Raw genomic sequence first — 23680 nt, 5'->3', positions numbered from 1 at the left:
GAAGACTGGAGTGCCGGAGGTGATAGACAAGATGGAAATACTTATCGGACCCACAGCTACAGTAAATAACAGATGTGGATCCCATAACACCCCTGTCCTAACGGATGAGGTGGGGGAAAAATAGAGCAAACATGTTTGGCTGTTTACATAACTCCCAAAGAAGTGAATGGAGAGAGTTGTGCTACTTTCCATTCCAGATATTACATTTCCTTTCTTACTACTTGGCTTCTGGTTTCGCCCATGCTGCAATATGGAGTGCTTTCTTTTTATGCCATTTGCTGTTATGTATTGGTGTCCGGGAGCAGCCAGACGGGACTGAGAGGGGTTCCTGCACATCCGCATGGAGCGGCATCCCCACAATGGGCAATCTACAGATCCACATCTGAATCCCCGTGATACATGCAGATTTTGGTGTGCTTTCGCTGCGGAGTTTCCCCCCCCCACTTTAAGGGGTTATATCCGCTCCTGGCTTGATGAAGGGCTTTACGGCCCGAAACGTTGCTCGGATATATCAGGAGCATCTGTGACAAAAGGATTCATGAATTTTCGCAAACTGAAGAAGTGTGTCTTCTGTGAACAGGTCTAACATGATCCCAACCCGCAGATCTTCTCACTGAAACCAAACATCGTCTACATGCTTACCGTCTGTTGAGTTGCTCCATTTGCTGAATAGAGTTTGATCTCTGTAGGATCTGTGGAGCTGGAGGAGCGGTCGGACGCTGCCATGTTGTTGTACGGTTTACATGATCAACATAAAATATTCGACCGTGACTGTCAATCCGCGCTTCCCAATCTAAAAGCAAAACATATCTACATTGCAACTTCTCAGAATAAGCAAAACTTTCATTCTTCTCACAAACAAGTTTGTTAAAAATGGAGATCTGCGTTATGGACAGCGTCTCCACACGTTGAAGGGGTCATCCAGCGTCACTTCTGTCCAAGGGCCAAGTCTGGTAATGGTGAAACTACTGTACCAGCCATATCCCACCGACAGTGCTGGTCCTACAATCCCCTTTACGGACCCGGACAAGCCCCCTACAGGTTAGCTGTCTCTTTGCTTTTTAAAGTAAATGTTTCCTAGAAGTCATGGAGACACTAAAAAATATATTATTGATGGGGTCTTAGATAGAGATGAGCGAGTATACTCACTAAGGCACATTGTTGTTGAGCTATTTAAATAGTTTTTGTTCAAAAGGTTTTTTTTGTTGTTGAAAAGTTTGTAGATTTGGCAAATAAACATGATTTATATTGGAGGTAGAATAATCTTGTTTGTAATTGTATATTCTAAGACTAGAGATGAGCGAGTATACTCGCTAAGGCACATTACTGAAGCAAGTAGTGCCTTAGCTGAGTATCCCCCCGCTCGTCTCTTTAAAGATTTGGGGGCCGGCGCCGGTGACAGGTGAGTTGCGGCGGCGAGCAGGGGGGAACGGGCGGGAGAGAGGGAGATCCCCCCTCCGTTCCTCCCCGCTCTACCCCGCCCCCCGAATCTTTAGAGACGAGCAGGGAGATACTCGGCTAAGGCACTACTCGCTCGAGTAATGTGCCTTAGCGAGTATACTCGCTCATCTCTAGTCTTAGAATATATAATTACAAACAAGATTATTCTACCTCCAATATAAATCATGTTTATTTGCCAAATCTACAAACTTTCAACAACAAAAAAAACCTTTTGAACAAAAACTATTTAAATAGCTCAACAACTAATATAACAGGCGGTTTCTCCACATTCCTCACAAGATACCGCTGTTACTGATTAGGATTACTCCCCCCCCCCCCCTCCTGGGAGTCTTACCCCGTTCCTTATGGACAACAGCCTCCAGGTCACCAATATTATTGGTCCTGTATGCTGCAACCTCCTTCACCAAAGATTTTCCTTGGGGTTCATGTTAGGAGACTGATGGCAGCTCCGGAATCTTTCAGCCCTTCTTGGTGGACTGTAAGGTCTGCTGGGGATCAATGTCCTGTTGAAAGTGTAGTGGCCCGAAGTCTATATATCTGGCCCCTCCATAATTGTCATACATGTCATGTCTTCAATGTGGATGTACTGTGCAAATGTCTTGTCCTTAGTTATGTGTATTGCACAGCTGCAGCATGCAAGAGGTTAATGTCTGAGAGTGGCAGGGATATGTCTGGGAATGTAACAAGTTTGTCTAGTCACGTGGTGTTGAATGATATAAATATGAGCTAGCGAGGGATGTTTGTGGTCTTCTTTCTGCATCAACGGTTGAGAAAGTGAAGTGAAGTGAGTACCTTCAACCCTCATGTGGTGAAGGGATGGAAGCTGAAGAGAGGTATCCTGAGGTCCCCAATTCCAAGAACCATCTTTAAGGAGTGATAGAGGAAAAGGAGTCAGCCATGCAGCCAGTAAGTTACTTATTCTCGAGTGAGTGTCTGCGGAGTGTTGTGTCCCCTCCGGAGTTATCCTGCATTCCGGAGTGTGTGTGTCCAGGAGCGGAGTCATACAGAGAGCAACTGTAGGCCTGATTTCACCCAGTGTCCTCCTCCCTAACCGCCTTTTAAACTGTCTTTCCTGCACTGGCGTGTTAACCTGTGTTCTACAGATGAGAAGTCAAGTTGTCTAGTCACTGTTGGTTACCAGTGATTGAGTTTCCAAAGTTAGCCGTATGTGGACTCTATTATTTCTACCACCAAGGAATCAGTGGTGTGAAGGAACGATGGCGTCACAAGTGAGAACTTCTCAAGTCCACCACACATCCACAGGTAATTGCTGTCCAGGTGTTACCTGGAAAAAGCCTAGCAGTACCTTGGCCGAGGTTACGTGCATCCCTCCGGGGAGGAGTCTGGTAGAGCCACCGTGACAAGTGCCATCTCTATCTCGCCAGCTGCTCAGCATGGGCCTTGTCTTGGTCGCTGTGGGACGTTGCAGAAGGTCCAAGCTTCAGCTTCCTCACAGAAGACATAATCCCCTAGGACCTCCTGATACATGATGGAATCCAACTTGTCCTCCACGCGCTGCAGGTTTCCAGCCCCAGAGCATCACCAGGTCAGTGGAGGATTTTTGACCAACTGGTGGATTCTGGTGGCAGCCAGCGATAGTGCCCTCTTTCTGCCACATCTATGTGGTGTAGCCAGCGTTCCTTGAGCTACTTTTAACTTGTGAACTGCTTCCTATTGTCTCTCTAGGACCATTCAGTGTTTTTGCTATATTGTTGTATCCCTTTCCTTTGTACAAGGCAATGATCTCTTCTCTTAACTTTTTGAACCCCTCTCTTGGCTTGGCTATATCTTTTAACCTATTACCAAATGTCAGTCCACAAAGCCTTCGGCAGTCCAGGTGTCTGATGTGTTTTATCTCAAGCAAACTTGATGGAACTTATGGTCCCTTTACACGGGACGGGCTGTCAGGCAAATGATGTCCGACACTCGTCCTAGTGATGCTGTTACACAGGAGCAAGTATAGCTGGCATCACTCAGAGCGCGGTCAGCATGGAAGTGGAGCGGCCGGGGAGCGTTCTCACCCTCCATTCACAGTAAGCAGACAGTCGTTCAGAACTGAATGACTGCTGTATACACTGAACGACACGTCACTCAGTTCTTTGCATGCAGAAAACAATTCCCGTTCAGTCGCTGCATGCATGTATACCGTATAATTATTGTTCAGATTCACATAATGAAGCCCTTGATTAGTTGCATCAGGTGTGCTTAAGATAACAGCTGATTTGCAAATGCATGTGCTATTCAGAGGGGTGAATAATTCTGAGACGGCAGTAGTCATTAGAGGTATCATTTTGCAATGAATTTGGAGAAACCACTTGTTGGGCCCAATGTCCACGGGCGGGTTTGATTTGCGGAATCCACGCGGGGCACCCGCACAGAAGATCCGTAAAGCAAGCCACCCATAGGGAAACATGGGCGTCTGCAAATGAAATAAAGCATGTGGATTCGAAGTGCGGGCCTTTTGGTTCAGGAAAAGAAATCGCAGCATATTCCATTTCAGTACGGATCTCGCACAGACAGCTTTTATTAAAGTCAATGGAAGCCATCCGATCCGCAGCCCATCCACAATTGGATGGGGAAGCACGAGTTTAAAAAAAAGTACTGTGCATTTGCACCAACTGGCGCTTCTGCATGCATCTGCAGACCAGGAAATAGAAGACCCGGACAGGTAACGCAGTGTCCTCAGCCGTGGGCAGGCTCGGATTCCGCTGCGGGCTCCGATCTGCCCGTGGACATTGGGCCTTATATTAGTTAGTTATGTTAAGTGATTTAAATTCTTGTTATGTGATGTTTTTTTTTAATTTTGCAAACAGTTGAAAGTTAGTAAATTTGGCAAATAAACCTGATTTGCAGTGGGGGGTGAGGGTGGTGGGGGGAAAAGGGGGGGGGGGAGGTGAACACTAGCCCCAATCATTAACTATGTATGGGAGTCTGAATTCCACTTCCTGTTTATCAGTCAGCCATTTTTAGTTCCCCAGGAGGAGCTTGCACCCAGTTTTCTTAGACTCATTTGTTGTAGGTGTAATTACAAGACTGTTGAAGGATTGACACCACACTTTCCCAGATGGGATAAGCCAACGGCTGGTGACTTTTGCGCAGAGGGGTCCACTTAATATATCCCCTTTAGCAGCCAGTAAACATAATAAAAAATGAATCACACAAGAGGAGAAATGCAGATTTTTCTGTCATGCCTCTAGCGCCAACACTAACATACCTAAAAAAGGAAATAAAAAGTGAAATTGGAAAGAAAGAATGTCTCACTAGGCGGTAAAGCTTCATCTATCCTCTGGTATCTGCTGACATCTTGTCGGACTGAAGGAAGTGACCGCAATGGTTGATGGCCGTTCACTTGGGAACCTGCAGCACAACAGAATACTCAAGAGATGTCCCGTTCAGAAGTACAACGTCTCTAACATCATCGGGTTAGTCGGGACAGGCGCCCCCTCATGTGTATGTGCAATTACATGATCTTCATAAATCAGTCATACGTAAAGGGGTCGGACCACAACTGAAAGTTATCCCCTACCCATAGGATATCCACAGGTTAGGGGATAACTTGCTGATGGGTGGTGGCCTTACCGCTGAGACCCCCCGCCAATCTGGAGAAAGAGGGTCCCGTGTCTCCCGCACTGTGGACTGAATGGAGTACGGGTCGCAAAAGAACACTAGGGCTCCATTCACTTTCAGTGGGACTCTCAGAGATACCACGATGCTACCCACTTGGGTATTTCTGACCGTACATGCTTGACAGACGCTCCATTCTAGTGACGTTCCTGTGGGGGGGGGGGGGAGAAATGACAGGCAGAACGTTTGGCGGTGAGACCCCCACGCATCAGCAAGTTACCCCCTAACCTGTGGGCATCTTGTAGATAGAGGATCACCTGTAGTTGTCGTCCAATCCCGTGTGTGCAGGCCAAACTACTAAGCAAAACGGCAGAGAAAAACATTAAGTCATGAAGAAAAGAATTAAAAACCTTTATGTTAAAGGGGTTTTAGTGATTGATGGCCTAGCCTCAGGACTGACTATCAATAGCAGATCAGAGAGGGTCCGCCACTCAGGATCCCCACGATCACTCCATTGAGCGCTGCTGTCACTTCAGTCCGTGCCAGGTAGAGCCGGGTCCCTGCAATAAGCGGCTCACATGGCTGGAGCGTCGTATTCTGAGCTGCTGGATGCACGAAGCATTCCCAGTGCTGAGGCCCGGCTCGGTATGGAGGATAGGCCATCAATAGTTCAAAGCTGGGCGACCCAGCAGAAAGATGCCCTCAATCCAGTAAATGAGACGCTGGCCACATTTTACGTGATCTGGGATTGTTCAAACCTGGAAGCAACTAGAACAAGAGGAGAGAATTAATAGGGTTGTGCCAAGAATTAAGCTCTGGTTCATATGCGTAAATATGAAAATCTACGGGGGAAACGGAAAGCCGCTCCATAAGAGAAGGAATGGTTGTGATCGAGTGCACCCTATACCCAGTGGTGCCCCATACCCCGCGGTGCCACATACCCAGTGGCTATCAGCGGTTTCTGATAGTTGACAGCTGCTGGTTCTATAAGCCCATAAACGTAGTACATAGTGCTCATAAAGACCAGTCATATCAAGTTATCTCCTATCCACAGATAAAACACTTACTAGAATTTGCAGCAGTGTCTCTGTGCCCCCCACCCCCACCCCTCTGATCTTTTGGTGTAGGGGCTTCTGTTTACGGATTTTGCCAGTAAATTCAGAGAGAGTGATGAAAGAAGGGAAGGAGAAATGGCTTTAAGTGGAGAGAGAGGCGTTGCTCTACAATAAAATGTTTTACGAACCTTCATTTGTACTACTGATTTATGAAAAAAAAATTAAAAGGGTATTCCCATCCCATCCACAGGTGACGTCCGCTGTCACAACAAACATGGCTGCATCGCGGCGGCAGGGGACAGGTAAGTACTGCTGCTTTTCTTACTTTAGCACAGGGGGCCACTAAAGGGGGCATGTAGTCCAGCAACTAAACAACCCCTCGACAAGCTCTTCAACATTTCATTGTTACCATGTTCTATGCGAAAATAGCAAAAATGAAACCCAAAAAACATGGCAGGATTGTTTTTTTTTTCCATTTTACCCCATTTAACTTTTTTTTTCAAAGTTGTTCAAAACATGATGCTTTGCACCTTTACAGGAAATACAACTCCTCGACAAAAAACAAGCCCTCATGTGGCTACATCGATGGTTAATAAAAAAGTTATAGCGCTTGGAAGGCTGTATGCAAAAATGACAATGACAATGGCTGCGATGGGAAAGGGTTAAAGGGGTTTTCCGGGACTTCAGAGAAACATTTTTCAGGCTTAAGATAGGGTAAAATAAAATAGAAGCATATACTGCCCCGCAGCAGCGGTGGTCACGTGTCATGCATCGTGTGACCCCATCTATGGAACCATCCCCCTGAAGCTGGCTGAGGGCTCACACAATGTCCGGCATGTGACCGCAGCCATGGAGCCATCCCCCTGGAGCCTGTGGCTGGCTGAGGGCTCACACAATGTCTGGCATGTGACTGCCCCCTGGCTTCTACTAGGCTCTGAGCAGGCTGCTGCAGCGCTTGATGGAGAGCTGTTGCAGCGGTGCTCACATGTCATGCATCATGTGACCGCAGCCATGGAGCCATTCCCCTGCAGCATGTGGCTGGCTGAGGGCTCACACAATGTCCGGCATGTGACCGCAGCCATGGAGCCATCCCCCTGGAGCCTGTGGCTGGCTGAGGGCTCACACAATGACCGGCATGTGACCGCCCCCTGGCTTCTTCTAGGCTCTGAGCAGGCTGCTGCAGTGCTTGATGGAGAGCTGTTGCAGCGGTGCTCACATGTCATGCATCATGTGACCGCAGCCATGGAGTCATCCCCCTGCAGCATGTGGCTGGCTGAGGGCTCACACAATGTCCGGCATGTGACCGCAGCCATGGAGCCATCCCCCTGGAGCCTGTGGCTGGCTGAGGGCTCACACAATGTCTGGCATGTGACTGCCTCCTGGCTTCTTCTAGGCTCTGAGCAGGCTGCTGCAGCGCTTGATGGAGAGCTGTTGCAGCGGTGCTCACATGTCATGCATCATGTGATCGCTGCCATGGAGCCATCCCCCTGGAGACTGTGGTTGGCTGAGGGCTCACACAATGACTGGCATGTGACCACCCCCTGGCTTCTTCTAGGCTCTGAGCAGGCTGCTGCAGCACTTGATGCAGAGCTGTTGCAGCGGTGCTCACGTCATGCATCATGTGACCGCAGCCATGGAGCCATCCCCCTGCAGCATGTGGCTGGCTGAGGGCTCACACAATGTCCGGCATGTGACCGCAGCCATGGAGCCATCCCCCTGGAGCCTGTGGCTGGCTGAGGGCTCACACAATGACCGACATGTGACCGCCCCCTGGCTTCTTCTAGGCTCTGAGCGGGCTGCTGCAGCGCTGGATGGAGAGCTGCTGCAGTGGGGATTTATTTTCATTTATCCAACACCATTTTTAACCCTTAAAATTTTTTAAGTCCCAGAAAACCCCTTTAAATCACCGACCCTCTACTGACCTTGTCCCAATCTACAGAGCAAGACTGACTTACAGAAACAGGAAGCGTCAGTCCAGAACTGATCTGGGGCTCAGGATGACAACTGCAATATTACAAGATCTTTCTTAATAGATATTAACATGAAAATAAAAATCAGATAAAAATAAGAACACAAATTTTAAAAAAATCCCCAAACAACATTAAACAGATTTAAAATAAAAGCCTGATTTAAATAATATCCTTTATTTGATAAGATTCCATTTAAATCCTGCAGAAAGAGGTTTCTATAGAGCTTGGGGGGGATTATTTAAGAAAATGGTCCCATTTTCTTCCAAATCTAGTGGTTTATAAGGCACATTTTTCATCCTTGCACCACTCACCTGATTGTCTATCACACTCTGCAGTTCTCCTCTGTACATTGCACTCGCTTCCATGCAGTGCAGCCTCCTGTCTGATACTTATCAGGCACCATCTTGATGCTGAGATTTCTCCCTGCTTTATCTCCTCCATGCTATGCTAGCTCTCTCATGATGAATCAGCAGAGAATCACGTGACTAGCTAGAGCCAGTGCCATCTCTGCCTGTAGGGAGTACAGTGTGATTATCACTACTCCGTATATTCACCAAAATAAGCTACAGACCATAAGTATAGAGTCAGGAGGATGAGCTGCGATCTCCTCCATTATACTGGTGGGACAGGAATCAGTAAGTTTCTGTGTCTCTCTCTAAAGAGTCAACATATTACTATCACACAGGAAAAGTTGACTTCTTCTTGGGGGTTTCAGATCGAAAAGGAATAACTAAGGTAAAACCAGACACTTTAGGGCCAATTCATACCAGCGGTTTCTTTTGGGGAACAGAAAACGGGTAGAAAATGTTTCAGTTTTGCTGCCCATAGAAATTTATTTACGGAAGACTTTCCGTTTCCATCAATTTCTGCGTTTCCCGCCTCCATTCTGTTGATAACACTGGAATAAAAGCGCAGATTGCAGCACTTCAAAAACTGAAGCTAGACGGATCCATTTATAATTGCATTGTAGTCAATGGGAGAGAAATGAAACTGCAATGCAATTTGGTGGTGCCTCTTCAATGAATGTGGCTCAGTGGTTAGCACTGTTGCCTTGTAGTGCTGCAGTCCCAGCTTCAAATCTAATCAGGGGCAACATTTGTGTGGACTTTGAAAAACTCTATACAGGTGTCACCCTAGGTTGGATTTGAACTTAGAGCCCCAGCACTGCAAGGCAACAGTGCTAACAACTGAGCCACCATACTTGTTCTTTGCTCTTTCGTCTCGTGTGGAGGAGAACAACAAGAATGATTACAAATATTACATACAAAGTCCATACAGATGTCACCCTTGGTCAGATTTGAACCTGGAACTCCAGCACTGCAAGCACTCAGCCACCACACTTGTCCTTCCTTCTTCCAACATCGCCAGAGGAAGAAATAGTTAGGGATAGCGCTTTGGGAGGTGCCAAAAAGTTGGAATGGTTTAATATATATATGAAAGGGACATTATTTAATAGAGTCATGATTCATTATAGAAATTCATATTGTTATTCATACATTATAATGAATTTTAGAAAGAACTCCATTTTATACAAAATTAATTTTATATTATTTTAGAAAAACTAATTCTATATATTTCCCCTCCACAATTATCCCGCTGGGTGATAAAAGGGAATATATTATATAAACTCTTCATGAATAATGGGTATATGGGACACTTCTTGTTTGTGCTTTGATTTTTAGCCTATTTTAATGATAATTTCCTGATAATGATAGTTTCTGTATAAGACTATGTTTTTGCATTTTTGTCCCTTTTTCCCCCATATTCCTACCCTCCATTTTTTCTTTTATTTTCTATTTCAGATATAATGTTATTATTGTTTATCATGTGCAATGCCTTTTCTCCTTTGTCTGCCAGTGGTGCGTCCAGGGAACTTTATCATGTCCTCTGGAACACATCGACAGCGGGATTATGTCATTCTGATGCCGCCATAGCGCCTGATGGACCACAAGTAGAGTGCAGCGTCGCTCCCTACGTCATCCTGTGAGGGTATATGTATATATTGCCAAATGTTTTTTATGTTTTTATACCTGTATGCAAGTTCTATTCAAAGTTAAAATGAGAAAAACTTATATGTCGCTTTACATCAGATATTCCAAAAGTTTGCAAGGCTGAGAGAGATGTGTCCAGAAATTCAGAGATAATACAGAGCTGAACACGAAGGCCGCGTGCTTGGCTGTTTTCCCAGAGGCGCCGTATCAAGATAACGACTGTTCAACTACGTATATAACTTTCACTGTCTCAGGCCGGAAACCCGGACTTTACATATATGGTTATGCGGTGAATTTGAGCCAATGAGCCCATCACCCATTCCTAGTGATGAGACCAAAGGGTATAAGATCCCATGTAATCTGTAATAAAGTGCGCAGTCATGTCCCCGTGTGAGAAACTATACCAGACCTCCGTGTGTGGTGTCTCTTCTTTACCGCCGGCAGCGGGGCATTGGGGTGGGCCTGATTGGTGCTGTACGCAGAAATTTCCCTGACAATCCTGTGATGTCACCCAGGTGCGCCAGCCCCCGGGAGGCGTTACTGTAGCCCTACTGTAGGCTTCTCACTAGCAAAGCCAAACTCCTGCTGTACACTGATGCAGGGCAAACACCCTGAAACAGCTGTCTGTACATGGGGTCTGGCTTTGCTTTTAATCCCCAGTCATTGTTACAAGGCATGTATAAAGAGTTTGACTTTGGCGTAAATCGAATGCTGCCTTCCAATAGGTGGCACTGCAGAGGTATTATTTTATCTCCCTTATTTGCATATTACCCAGAGGAGCATGAATGGCCTTTTGAGTCTCCTCACTCACCGTCTAGGTGCTCTCCCTAAGGAGAAAATATAGCATTTTTGACCTGTAGTCCAACACACATGAGACCCAGCGTCGCTCCCTGCGTCATCCTGTGACGTCACTTGGGTAACCCAGCCCCGGGGAGGCGTTACTGTAGTTCTACACACATTGTGCCCAGCGTCACTCCCTGTGTTATTCTGTGACATCACTTGGGTGACCCAGCCCTGGGGAGGCGTTACTGTAGTTCTACACACATGCAGCCTCGCGTCGCTCCCTGCGTTATCCTGTGACATCCCTTGGGTGACCCAGCCCTGGGGAGGCGTTACTGTAGTTCTACACACATGGAGCCCAGCGTCGCTCCCTGCAATATCCTGTGACATCACTTGGGTGACCCAGCCCCGGGGAGGCGTTACTGTAGTCCAACACACATGGGGCCCAGTGTCGCTCCCTGCGTTATCCTCTGACATCACTTGGGTGACCCAGCCCCGGGGAGGCTTTACTGTAGTCCTACACACATGGAGCCCAGCGTCGCTCTCTGCACCATCCTGTGACGTCACTTGGGTGACCCAGCCCCGGGGAGGCGTTAGTGTAGTCCTACACACATGGAGCCCAGCATCGCTCCGTGCCTCATCTTGTGACAACACTTGGGTGCGCCAGCCCTGGGGAGCTGTTACTGTAGTTCTACACACATGGAGCCCAGCGTCGTTCCCTACATTATCCTGTGACATCACTTGGGTGACCTCGCCCCGGGGAGGCGTTACTGTAGTCCAACACACATGGGGCCCAACGTCGCTCCCTGCGTTATCCTGTGACATCACTTGGGTGACCCAGCCACGGGAGGCATTACTGTAGTCCTACACACATGGAGCCCAGTGTCGCTCCCTGCGTTATTCTGTGACATCACTTGGGTAACGCAGCCCTGGGGAGGCGTTACTGTAGTCCAACACACATGGGGCCCAACGTCGCTCCCTGCGTTATCCTGTGAAATCACTTGGGTGACCCAGCTTCGGGGAGGCGTTACTGTAGTCCTACACACATGCTGCCCCGGGGTCGCTCCCTGCGTTATTCTGTGACATCACTTGGGTGACCCAGCTTCAGGGAGGCGTTACGGTAGTCCTACACACATGGGGCCCCACGTCGCTCACTGCGTTATCCTGTGACATCACTTGGGTGACCCAGCCCCAGGGAGGCGTTACTGTAGTCCAACACACATGGGGCCCAGCGTCGCTCCCTGCATTATCCTTTGACATTACTTGGGTGACCCAGCCCCGGGAGGCGTTACTGTAGTCCAAACACACATGGAGCCCAGCGTCGCTCCCTGCGTTATCCTGTGACATCACTTGGGTGACACAGCCCCGGGGAGGCGTTACTGTAGTCCTACACACATGGAGCCCAGCGTCGCTCCATGCGTCATCCTGTGACATCACTTGGGTGCTCCAGCCCTGGGGAGGCGTTACTGTAGTTCTACAAACATGGAGCCCAGCATCGCTCCCTGTGTTATCCTGTGACATCACTTGGGTGACCCAACCCCTGGGGAGGCTATACTGTAGTCCAACACACATGGGGCCCAGTGTCGCTCCCTGCGTTATCCTGTGACATCACTTGGGTGTGCCAGCCCCGGGGAGGCGTTACTGTAGTCCTACACACATGGGGCCCAGTGTCGCTCCCTGTGGTATCCTGTGACATCACTCTGGTGACCCAGCCCCGGGGAGGCGTTACTGTAGTCCTACACACATGGAGCCCAGCGTCGCTCCCTGCGTTATCATGTGACATCACTTGGGTGACCCAGCCCCGGGGAGGCGTTACTGTAGTCCTACACACATGGAGCCCAGCGTCGCTCCCTGCGTTATTCTGTGACATCACTTGGGTGACCCAGCCCCGGGGAGGCGTTACTGTAGTCCTACACACATGGAGCCCAGCGTCGCTCTCTGCGTTATCCTGTGACATCACTTGGGTGACCCAGCCCAGGGGCGGTGTTACTGTAGTCCAAAACACAGGGGGCCCAGCGTCGCTCCCTGCATTATCCTGTGACATCACTTGGGTGACCCAGCCCTGGGGCGGTGTTACTGTAGTCCAACACACATGGGGCCCAGCGTCGCTCCCTGCATTATCCTGTGACATCACTTGGGTGACCCAGCCCCGGGGAGGCGTTACTGTAGTCCAACAAACATGGGGCCCAACGTCGCTCCCTGCGTTATCCTGTGACATCACTTGGGTGACCCAGCCCAGGGGCGGTGTTACTGTAGTCCAACACACATGGGGCCCAGCGTCGCTCCCTACATTATCCTGTGACATCACTTGGGTGACCCAGCCCCGGGGAGGCGTTACTGTAGTCCAAGACACATGGAGCCCAGGATCGCTCCCTGCGTTATCCTGTGACATCACTTCGGTGACCCAGCCCCGGGGAGGCGTTACTGTAGTCCAACAAACATGGGGCCCAACATCGCTCCCTGCGTTATTCTGTGACATCACATGGGTGGCCAAGCCCCGGAGAGGTGTTACTGTAGTCCAACACACATGGGGCCCTGCGTCGCTGCCTGCAATATCCTGTGACATCACTTGGGTGACCCAGCCCCGGGGAGGCGTTACTGCAGTCCAACACACAGGGGGCCCAACGTCGCTCCCTGCGTTATCCTGTGACATCACTTTGGAGACCCAGCCCCGGGGAGGCTTTACTGTAGTCCTACACACATGGAGCCCAGCGTCGCTCCCTGCGTTATCCTGTGGTGTCACTTGGGTGCCCCAGCCCCGGGGAGGCATTACTGTAGTCCAAGACACATGGAGCCCAGCGTCGCTCCGTGCGTCATCCTGTGACATCACTTGGGTGCTCCAGCCCTGGGGAGGCGTTACTGTAGTTCTACACACATGGAGCCCAGCATCGCTCCCTGTGTTATCCTGTGACATCACTTGGGTGACCCAACCCCAGGGGAGGCGTTACTGTAGTCCAAAACACATGGAGCCCAGTGTCGCTCCCTGCGTTATCCTGTGACATCACTTGGGTGACCCAACCCCAGGGGAGGCGTTACTGTAGTCCAAAACACATGGAGCCCAGCGTCACTCCCTGCGTTATCCTGTGGTGTCACTTGGGTGAGCCAGCCTCGGGGAGGCGTTATTGTAGTCCAACACACATGGAGCCCAGCGTCGCTCCCTGCGTTATCCTGTGACATCACTTGGGGGACCCAGCCCCGGTGAGGCGTTACTGTAGTCCAACACACATGGGGCCCAACGTCGCTCCCTGCGTTATCCTGTGACATCACTTGGGTGACCCAGCCCAGGGGAGGCGTTACTGTAGTCCTACACACATGGAGCCCAGCGTCGTTTCCTGCTTTATCCTGTGACATCACTTGGGTGACCGAGCCCCGGAGAGACGTTACTGTAGTCCAAAACACAGGGAGCCCAGCGTCGCTCCCTGAATTATCCTGTGACATCACTTGGGTGACCCAGCTTCGGGGAGGCGTTACTGTAGTCCTACACACATGGAGCCCAGCGTCACTGCCTGCGTCATCATGTGACATCACTTGGGTGTGCCAGCCCTGGGGAGGCGTAACTGCAGTTCTACACATATGGAGCCCAGCGTCACTGCCTGCGTTATCTTGTGACATCACTTGGGTGCGCCAGCCCTGGGGAGGCGTTACTGTAGTCCCACACACATGGGGCCCAGCGTCGCTCCCTGCATCATACTGTGACGTCACTTGGGTGACCTAGCCTCGGGGAGACGTTACTGTAGTCCTACACACATGGAGCCCAGCGTCGCTCCGTGTCATTCTGTGACATCACTTGGGTGTGCCAGCCCCAGGGAGGTGTTACTGTAGTCCAACAGACATGGGGCCCAGTGTCGCTCCCTGCGTTATCCTCTGACATCACTTGGGTGACCCAGCCCCGGGGAGGCGTTACTGTAGTCCTACACACATGGAGCCCAGCGTCGCTCCCTGCACCATCCTGTGACAACACTTGGGTGCGCCAGCCCTGGGGAGGTGTTACTGTAGTTCTACACACATGGAGCCCAGCGTCGTTCCCTACATTATCCTGTAACATCACTTGGGTGACCAAGGCCCGGGGAGGTGATACTGTAGTCCAACACACATGGGGCCCAACGTCGCTCCCTGCGTTATCCTGTGACATCACTTGGGTGACCCAGCCATGGGAGGCATTACTGTAGTCCTACACACATGGAGCCCACTGTCGCTCCCTGCGTTCTTCTGTGACATCACTTGGGTGACCCAGCCCTGGGGAGGCGTTACTGTAGTCCTACGCACATGGGGACCCACGTCGCTCCCAGCGTTATCCTGTGACATCACTTGGGTGACCCAGCCCCGGGGAGGCGTTACTGTAGTCCAACACACATGGGGCCCAGCGTCGCTCCCTGCATTATCCTGAGACATGACTTGGGTGACCCAGCCCCGGGGAGGCGTTACTGTAGTCCAACACACATGGAGCCCAGCGTCGCTCCCTGCGTTATCCTGTGACATTACTTGGGTGACCCAGCCCCGGGAGGCGTTACTGTAGTCCAACACACATGGGGCCCAGCGTAGCTTCCTGCATTATCCTGTGACATCACTTGGGTGACCCAGTCCCGGGGAGGCGTTACTGTAGTCCAACACACATGGGGCCCAGTGTCGCTCCCTGCATTATCCTGTGACATCACTCGGGTGACCCAGCCCCGGGGAGGTGTTACTGTAGTCCTACACACATGGAGCCCAGCGTCGCTCCGTGCGTCATCCTGTGACATCACTTGGGTGCTCCAGCCCTGGGGAGGAGTTACTGTAGTTCTACAAACATGGAGCCCAGCATCGCTCCCTGTGTTATCCTGTGAAATCACTTGGGTGACCCAACCCCTGGGGAGGCTATACTGTAGTCCAACACACATGGGGCCCAGTGTCGCTCCCTGCGTTATCCTGTGACATCACTTAGGTGCGCCAGCCCCGGGGAGGCGTTACTGTAGTCCTACACACATGGGGCCCAGTGTCGCTCCCTGCGGTATCCTGTGACATCACTCTGGTGACCCAGCCCCGGGGAGGCGTTACTGTAGTCCTACACACATGGAGCCCAGTGTCGCTCCCTGCGTTATCCTGTGACATCACTTGGGTGACCCAGCCCGAGGGAGGCGTTACTGTAGTCCTACACACGAGGCCCAGTGTCGCTCCCTGCGTTATCCTGTGACATCACTTGGGTGTGCCAGCCCCGGGGAGGCATTACTGTAGTCCTACACACATGGAGCCCAGCGTCGCTCCCTGCGTTATCCTGCGGTGTCACTTGGGTGACCCAGCCCCGGGGAGGCGTTACTGTAGTCCAAGACACATGGAGCCCAGCGTCGCTCCCTGCGTTATCCTGTGACATCACTTGGGTGACCCAGCCCCGGGGAGGCGTTACTGTAGTCCAACAAACATGGGGCCCAACGTCGCTCCCTGCGTTATCCTGTGACATCACTTGGGTGACCCAGCCCCGGAGAGGTGTTACTGTAGTCCTACACACATGGAGCCCAGCGTCGCTCCCAGTGTCATCATGTGACATAACTTGGGTGCGCCAGCTCTGGGGAGGCTTTACTGTAGTCCAACACACATGGGGCCCAACGTCGCTCCCTACGTTATCCTGTGACATCACTTGGGTGACCCAGCTCCGGGGAGGCGTTACTGTAGTCCTACACACATGGAGCCCAGCGTCGCTCCCTGCGTCATCATGTGACATCACTTGGGTGCGCCAGCCCTGGGGAGGCGTTACTGTAGTCCTACACACATGGAGCCCAGTGTCGCTCCCTGTGTTATTCTGTGACATCACTTGGGTGACCCAGGCCTGGGGAGGCGTTACTGTAGTCCTACACACATGGAGCCCAGCGTCGTTTCCTGCGTTATCCTGTGACTTCACTTGGGCGACCCAGCCCTGGGGAGGCGTTACTGCAGTCCAACACACATAGGGCCCAGTGTCGCTCCCTGCGTTATCCTGTGATATCACTTGGGTGACACAGCCCTGGGGAGGCGTTACTGTAGTCCAACACACATGGAGCCCAGCGTCGCTCCCTGCGTTATCCTGTGACATCACTTGGGTGGGCCAGCCCCGGAGAGACGTTACTGTAGTCCAACACACAGGGAGCCCAGCGTCGCTCCCTGAATTATCCTGTGACATCACTTGGGTGACCCAGCTTCGGGGAGGCGTTACTGTAGTCCTACACACATGGAGCCCAGCGTCGCTCCCTGCGTCATCATGTGACATCACTTGGGTGTCCCAGCCCTGGGGAGGCGTTACTGTAGTCCAACACACATAGGGCCCAGCGTCGCTCCCTGCGTTATCCTGTGACATCACTTGGATGACCCAGCCCTGGGGAGGCGTTACTGTAGTCCAACACACATGGAGCCCAGCGTCGCTCCCTGCGTTATCCTGTGACATCACTTGGGTGTGCCAGCCCTGGGGAGGCGTAACTGCAGTTCTACACAAATGGGGCCCAGCGTCACTGCCTGCGTTATCTTGTGACATCACTTGGGTGCGCCAGCCCTGGGGAGGCGTTATTGTAGTCCTACACACATGGAGCCCAGCGTCGCTCCGTGTGTCATTCTGTGACATCACTTGGGTGTGCCAGCCCTGGGGAGGCGTTACTGTAGTCCTACACACATGGGGCCCAGCGTTGCTACCTGCGTTATCCTGTGATGTCACTTGGGTGACCCAGCCCCGGGGAGGCGTTACTGTAGTCCAACGCACATGCGGCCCAGTGTCGCTCCCTGCGTTATCCTCTGACATCACTTGGGTGACCCAGCCCCGGGGAGGCGTTACTGTAGTCCTACACACATGGAGCCCAGCATCGCTCCCTGCACCATCCTGTGACGTCGGGTGACCCAGCCCCGGGGAGGCGTTACTGTAGTCCTACACACATGGGGCCCAGCGTTGCTACCTGCGTTATCCTGTGATGTCACTTGGGTGACCCAGCCCCGGGGAGGCGTTACTGTAGTCCAACGCACATGCGGCCCAGTGTCGCTCCCTGCGTTATCCTCTGACATCACTTGGGTGACCCAGCCCCGGGGAGGCGTTACTGTAGTCCTACACACATGGAGCCCAGCATCGCTCCCTGCACCATCCTGTGACGTCGGGTGACCCAGCCCTGGAGAGGTGTTACTGTAGTTCTACACACATGGAGCCCAGCATGGCTCCCTGTGTTATCCTGTGACATCACTTGGATGACCGAACCCCTGGGGAGGCGTTACTGTAGTCCAACACACATGGGGCCCAGTGTCGCTCCCTGCGTTATCCTGTGACATCACTTGGGTGTGCCAGCCCTGGGGAGGCGTTACTGTAGTCCTACACACATGGGGCCCAGCGTCGCTCCCTGCGTTATCCTGTGACATCACTTGGGTGACCCAGCCCCGGGGAGGCGTTACTGTAGTCCTACACACGGAGCCCAGCGTCGCTCCCTGCGTTATCCTGTGACATCACTTGGGTGACCCAGCCCCGGGGAGGCGTTACTGTAGTCCTACACACATGGAGCCCAGCGTCGCTCCGTGCGTCATCCTGTGACATCACTTGGGTGCGCCAGCTCTGGGGAGGCGTTACTGTAGTCCTACACACATGGAGCCCAGCGTCGCTCCCTGCGTTATCCTGTGACATCACTTGGGTGACCCAGCCCGAGGGAGGCGTTACTGTAGTCCTACACACATGGAGCCCAGCGTCGCTCCCTGCGTTATCCTGTGACATCACTTGGGTGACCCAGCCCCGGGGAGGCGTTACTGTAGTCCTACACACATGGAGCCCAGCGTCGCTCCGTGCGTCATCCTGTGACATCACTTGGGTGCGCCAGCTCTGGGGAGGCGTTACTGTAGTCCTACACACATGGAGCCCAGCGTCGCTCCCTGCGTTATCCTGTGACATCACTTGGGTGACCCAGCCCGAGGGAGGCGTTACTGTAGTTCTACACACATGGAGCCCAGCGTCGCTCCCTGCGTTATCCTGTGGTGTCACTTGGGTGACCCAGCCCCGGGGAGGCGTTACTGTAGCCCAACATGTGATTGTTCTCAGCAAGAGAAACGACGTAATCTTGTAGATATGATACCTTTTAATGGCTAACAAAAATACATGATGTTATAATAGCGAGCTTTCGTACCAACGCAGGGTACTTCTTCCGGCTAAAATGGATTGGATCTGAAGAGGCATGCATATTTATACATACTTATAACATACATACTTATGACAAGGCACAGATATGGATGTGATTGGTTCGCACTTAAAAGGAGTTCTGCAAAACAGAAAACAAACTTTTTTTGTCTAGGCACTGATAGCGGAGTGAAAGTTTTATGATCCCTAAATTACTGTTGGAGGGGGGGAGGTCAGCAGGCTTGACTTTCTACAAGAGATACACAAACATTTTTAGCTAAATACTGATAAGGGAGTGAAAGTTAATGGCCCCTGAATTACTGTTGATGGGGGTCTTATCTGTGCAATCAAGTCTCACACTTCCCATTCACGCATAAATCCTGGGGAATAATTTAACCCAGTATTCAGCGTGTCAAAGGTTGTTATCAATTTATACTCCCAAATTCTTCTGTGGTTTTGTGACTTGAAACCACCCTTCAATATCAAAACTCTCATATCTCCTATGTCATGTCCGTGGTTAGAGAAGTGTTCGGCCACAGGTAATTCTCTTCTTCTGTGTTCAATCGTGTGGCGATGAGATCTCATCCTGGCTTTGAGTTTCTGTCCTGTTTCTCCAACATAAAGACCCCCAACAGGACATTTACTGCACATGATCAGGTACACAACATTGGACGAGGAACATGTAAATGTCCCTGGGATCTTATAGTCCTGCTGTGTGTTGGGAATCCGTATCCTGTCCGCAGTCAGTATATGTGAGCAGGTCTTACAGCTCCTTACATTACAGGGATAAGTTCCTTTTTGTGTGTCAGAGGGTAATGCACTCCTGATTATAAAGTTCCTCAAGTTAGGGGGTTGCCTGTAACACAGAAGCGGAGGGTCCGGGAATATGGTTTTCAGACGGTCATCCTTGTGCAGGGTATGGTGGAGTTTTCTTGCGGTTTTCCTTAGTACCTCTAGTTGCGGATTGTAGGTCACTACTAGAGGCACACGATTGTTTCTTTCCTTCTCCTTGTATTGGAGTAGTTGACTTCTGGGTATCCTGGTGGCTCTGGTGATTTGGTCATCAATTGAGGTGGGATGGTAGCCCTGATTTATAAATGTTCTTTTAAGATGGTACAAATGTTCCTCTCTGTCTGTTGGGTTGGAGCAGATCCGGTTGTATCTGATGGCCTGGCTGTAGACAATGGACTTTTTGATGTGTTTAGGATGGAAACTGTCCCATCTGAGGTATGTAGGCCGATCAATCGGTTTTTGGTAAAGGGATGTCTGTATTGAGTTATTTGAAATCTTTATGGTGGTGTCCAAAAAGTTGATTTCTGTATGCGAGTAGTTTAATGTCAGGTTTATAGTGGGGTGGAATGCATTGAATCTTTCATGGAATTTTATTAATTCTTGTTCGGTGTTGGTCCAGATGATCATGATGTCATCAATGTAGCGGAAGTAGGCCAGTGGTTTGCTGGGGCAGGAGGCCAGAAAGTCACTCTCCAGTTTTGCCATAAAAAGGTTGGCATATTGCGGTGCCATTTTACTGCCCATGGCAGTCCCTGTGAGTTGCAGGAATTTCTCTTTGCCAAAGGAGAAATAATTGTGTGTGAGAATGAATCTTGTGAGTTGTAGCACTGCATCAGAGGCGACCCCATTGGCCTCAAGGTGCGCCTGGCAGGCAGTCAGTCCATCCTCGTGTGGGATGTTGGAATACAAGGATTCCACATCCATAGTGGCCAGGATGGTGCCATTGGGGAGGGGACCTACAGTTGACAGTTTGTTCAGTAGGTCCGTGGTGTCTTGCAGGTAGCTGGTTGTGTTTCTCACCAGTGGTTTGAGGATGCCTTCCACCCATCCTGAGATTCCTTCAGTGAGGGTTCCCACACCTGAGATAATCGGTCTTCCTGGGTTGCCAGCTTTGTGTAGTTTTGGAAGCATGTAGAATGTCCCCACCTTGGGGTTCTCCGGTATCAAGTCCAGAAGTTTTGTGGAGCCCACAGACAGGCTTCTAATGACCCTTCTCAATTCCCTCACATATGTCTGAGTCGGGTCTTGATTCAGTTTGGTGTAGTATCTGGTGTCCGTCAGCTGTCTGTTTGCTTCCTTTTTGTAGTCCGATGTGTTCATGAGGACTATAGCACCACCCTTATCTGCAGGCTTAATTGTGATTTCCTTGTTGCTCTTAAGTGCATGGATGGCCCTTCTTTCCTGCATATTGATATTAAATGTTTCACTTCCATGCTTGTCCAGTATAGTGGATTGCACTGCATGCCTAAAGGAGTCTATGTATTTGTCCAAAGTGCGACTCCGGCCAGGAGGGGGCGTCCAATCAGACTTCTTTTTGGCCCCAAGTTTATCCTGTGTTTGTGTGCTTGAAAGGCCTGTGTCCTCTTTATCATGAAAGAATTCTTTCAGTCTTAGTCTTCTGAAATATTCCTCCATGTCACTACAAAGTTCCGTTTTGTCAAGTGTTTTAGTGGGACAGAATGAAAGTCCCCTGGAGAGGACACTGAGCTCCACCTTACTGGGGTTGTGAGATGACAGACATGGAGCCGAACGTCGCTCCCTGCGTTACTCTGTGACATCACTTGGGTGTGCCAGCCCCGGGGAGCGGTTACTGTAGTCCAACACACATGGGGCCCAGCGTCGCTCCCTGCGTTATCCTGTGACATCACTTGGGTGTGCCAGCCCCGAGGAGAATATATCTATATTACACTCAAGTTCGGCACTATGGAGCAATTCCAGCAACCTCATTGGTTCTGATTCACAATTCCAGCAACCTGATTGGTTGTTTGCATTTCCTGATTCAACCTGATTGGTTGTTAGTGCCGAACTTGAGTGTAGTATAGATATATGCCCCCGGGGAGGCGTTACTGTAGTTCTATACACATGGATCCCAGCGTCGCTACCCGGCCGCTGTGTGACGTCACTCACGTGCCCACAAGATACTGTCACTGCTCCATTTATTGAAATGAACCTCCACATATAAATGTATGCTCGAAGAAGAGCTTTGTGATGCCCCGAAACGCCTTGCATTGATGACTTGTATCATTGCACATCTCCCTGTATACTCCTAGTTGGTCTGATTGAAGAACTGTTTGCTGGCTACAATTTCAGTTTAAGGGGGAAAGGGGGGGGGGGGGTCTCAAGGATATGAGACTTCCCTCCGAAGGAAGTCAGCTGTCAATTTTGATTTGCCACCCTTTCTCCTTATGTTGGATCTTTCTTTTTACATTCACTTACACCTCCAGAGGAGAAGGAAAAGAAGACGAATGTGAAGGAGAAGAAACTTAAGGAAGAGGAGAATAATAATAAGTAAAATAAGGAGGAGCAGGAGAGAGGGAGAAGAAGAATTTGAAGATCATCTTCCTCTCCTTTGGAAAAAGAAACAGCAGGAGGACGACAAAGGAAGAAGCTTGGTGGCTTAGTGGCTAGTAGTGCTGCTTTGTAGTGCTGGAGTTCTCGGTTCAAATCCGAAAATGGACATCATCTACATGGAGTTTGTATGTTTTCTCCTTATATTCCTCTGAAGTAGGGAGAAGGAAGACGCAGCATGGTGGTTTGCAGTGCTGGAGTTCTAGGTTCAAGTCACTATGGAGTTTTTTTTTGAGTCTTAGGTTTAAATCTCTTCCTTGATGAGAATTGAACCTAGGACCCCAGCACTGCAAGGTGACAGTGCTAGCCACTGAGCCACATTCATTGAAAAACATTCACTCACACAATACTTTTGCGATCTTTGCTAAAATTCATGTTGGGATGACCTAATTTTAAGGTTCAGGCACTAAGTTGTAGCCTCAGGTGTAGCAGCCGCAGGTCTGGAGAGTAGTCAGGTAAGATCCAGGGGTCAGCAACGGGAGGTCTTGTGTCGCAGTACAAATGGAGAAAGCGGGTAGTGTTGTCAGAAGAGAAGCCAGAAGTCGGTATCAGGAGGTCTCAGTTTAGATAGCAGAGGAGCAGGCAGCAGTGGTTCAAGGTCTGTGTAGCACAATAATCATGCGCTGGTGCAGTGGCAGGCTTTTATAATGAGCCTAATTGGGAACAGAGGGCAGGGTTAGGAACGGAGCTGGGTTTGCAGCATCTGGTAACAAGACAGAGAGTAATGCAGGGGAAGTGTCCAAAGACTGGATTGATCAGTAGTAAGACCTACTGACTGGAGTGCAGGAGGTCCCCGGTTCGATTCCTTGCATCAACCCTGTTTTGCAAAAATTGGCCTGATTTTATTGCTTATAGTGAGCAGTCCGCTGAGCAACATTCATTGAGGAGCCAACACCAGCACACAAAAAAACCTTGTCTAGCAGGCTGCAGAAGAAAACAGATTTGTTTTAAAGGGCTTGTCCAGTTGTAAACTACTGATGGTTTATCCTCAGGATAGGTCATCAATAGTAGATTGGCGGGCGTCTGCTGCATAGGACCTGTTCTCTAGACTGGTGTGTAAATATACTGAGCTGATTTCTAAAGAACGCAGACAGCTCAGTACCCACGGTAGTTGCCAGACTTGTTATTGCCGACACTGAAGTGAGTGGGAACTTTGCCTGCAATACCAAGCCTGGCCACTACAGTGGAAATAGCGTACTGGGCCAGAGAACAGCAGATCAGAAGGCATTCCAGATGGCAGACACCCACCGATCTATTACTGATGACCTATCCTGAGGATACACCATCAAAAGTTTACAACTGGACAACCCCTTTAAATGCTGAAAAACGGACACTGAGTGGAAAGCATTTATCTTTTTATTTTGACGGATCCATTTTATAAATCTGCCAAAAAAATGTGAAGCTTTTATGTTTCAC

The 23680-nt window shown here is 50.4% G+C and overlaps 1 protein-coding gene across 3 annotated transcripts in view; it reads right to left on the bottom strand.

The window, feature by feature from the left end:
• HECW2 (HECT, C2 and WW domain containing E3 ubiquitin protein ligase 2) overlaps positions 1-23680 on the bottom strand; it is a 243315-nt gene that overhangs the window by 90638 nt on the left and 128997 nt on the right. For 2 of the 3 annotated variants that reach the window (XM_066577152.1, XM_066577154.1), the window contains 2 exons: positions 4723-4818; positions 643-793 (listed from right to left, as the gene is read on the bottom strand). In XM_066577152.1, coding sequence (XP_066433249.1) covers positions 643-793; positions 4723-4818 — 247 coding nt within the window. The remainder of the gene's footprint in view (positions 1-642; positions 794-4722; positions 4819-23680) is intronic. The other variant, XM_066577153.1, reaches the window with a different exon arrangement.

Source organism: Eleutherodactylus coqui, chromosome 8, assembly GCF_035609145.1.
Source record: "Eleutherodactylus coqui strain aEleCoq1 chromosome 8, aEleCoq1.hap1, whole genome shotgun sequence".
In the NCBI taxonomy this organism is placed as follows: Eukaryota; Metazoa; Chordata; class Amphibia; order Anura; family Eleutherodactylidae; genus Eleutherodactylus; species Eleutherodactylus coqui.
The sequence above is the reverse complement of the archived record's forward strand: the minus strand, read 5'-3'. Positions and strand labels throughout refer to the sequence as shown.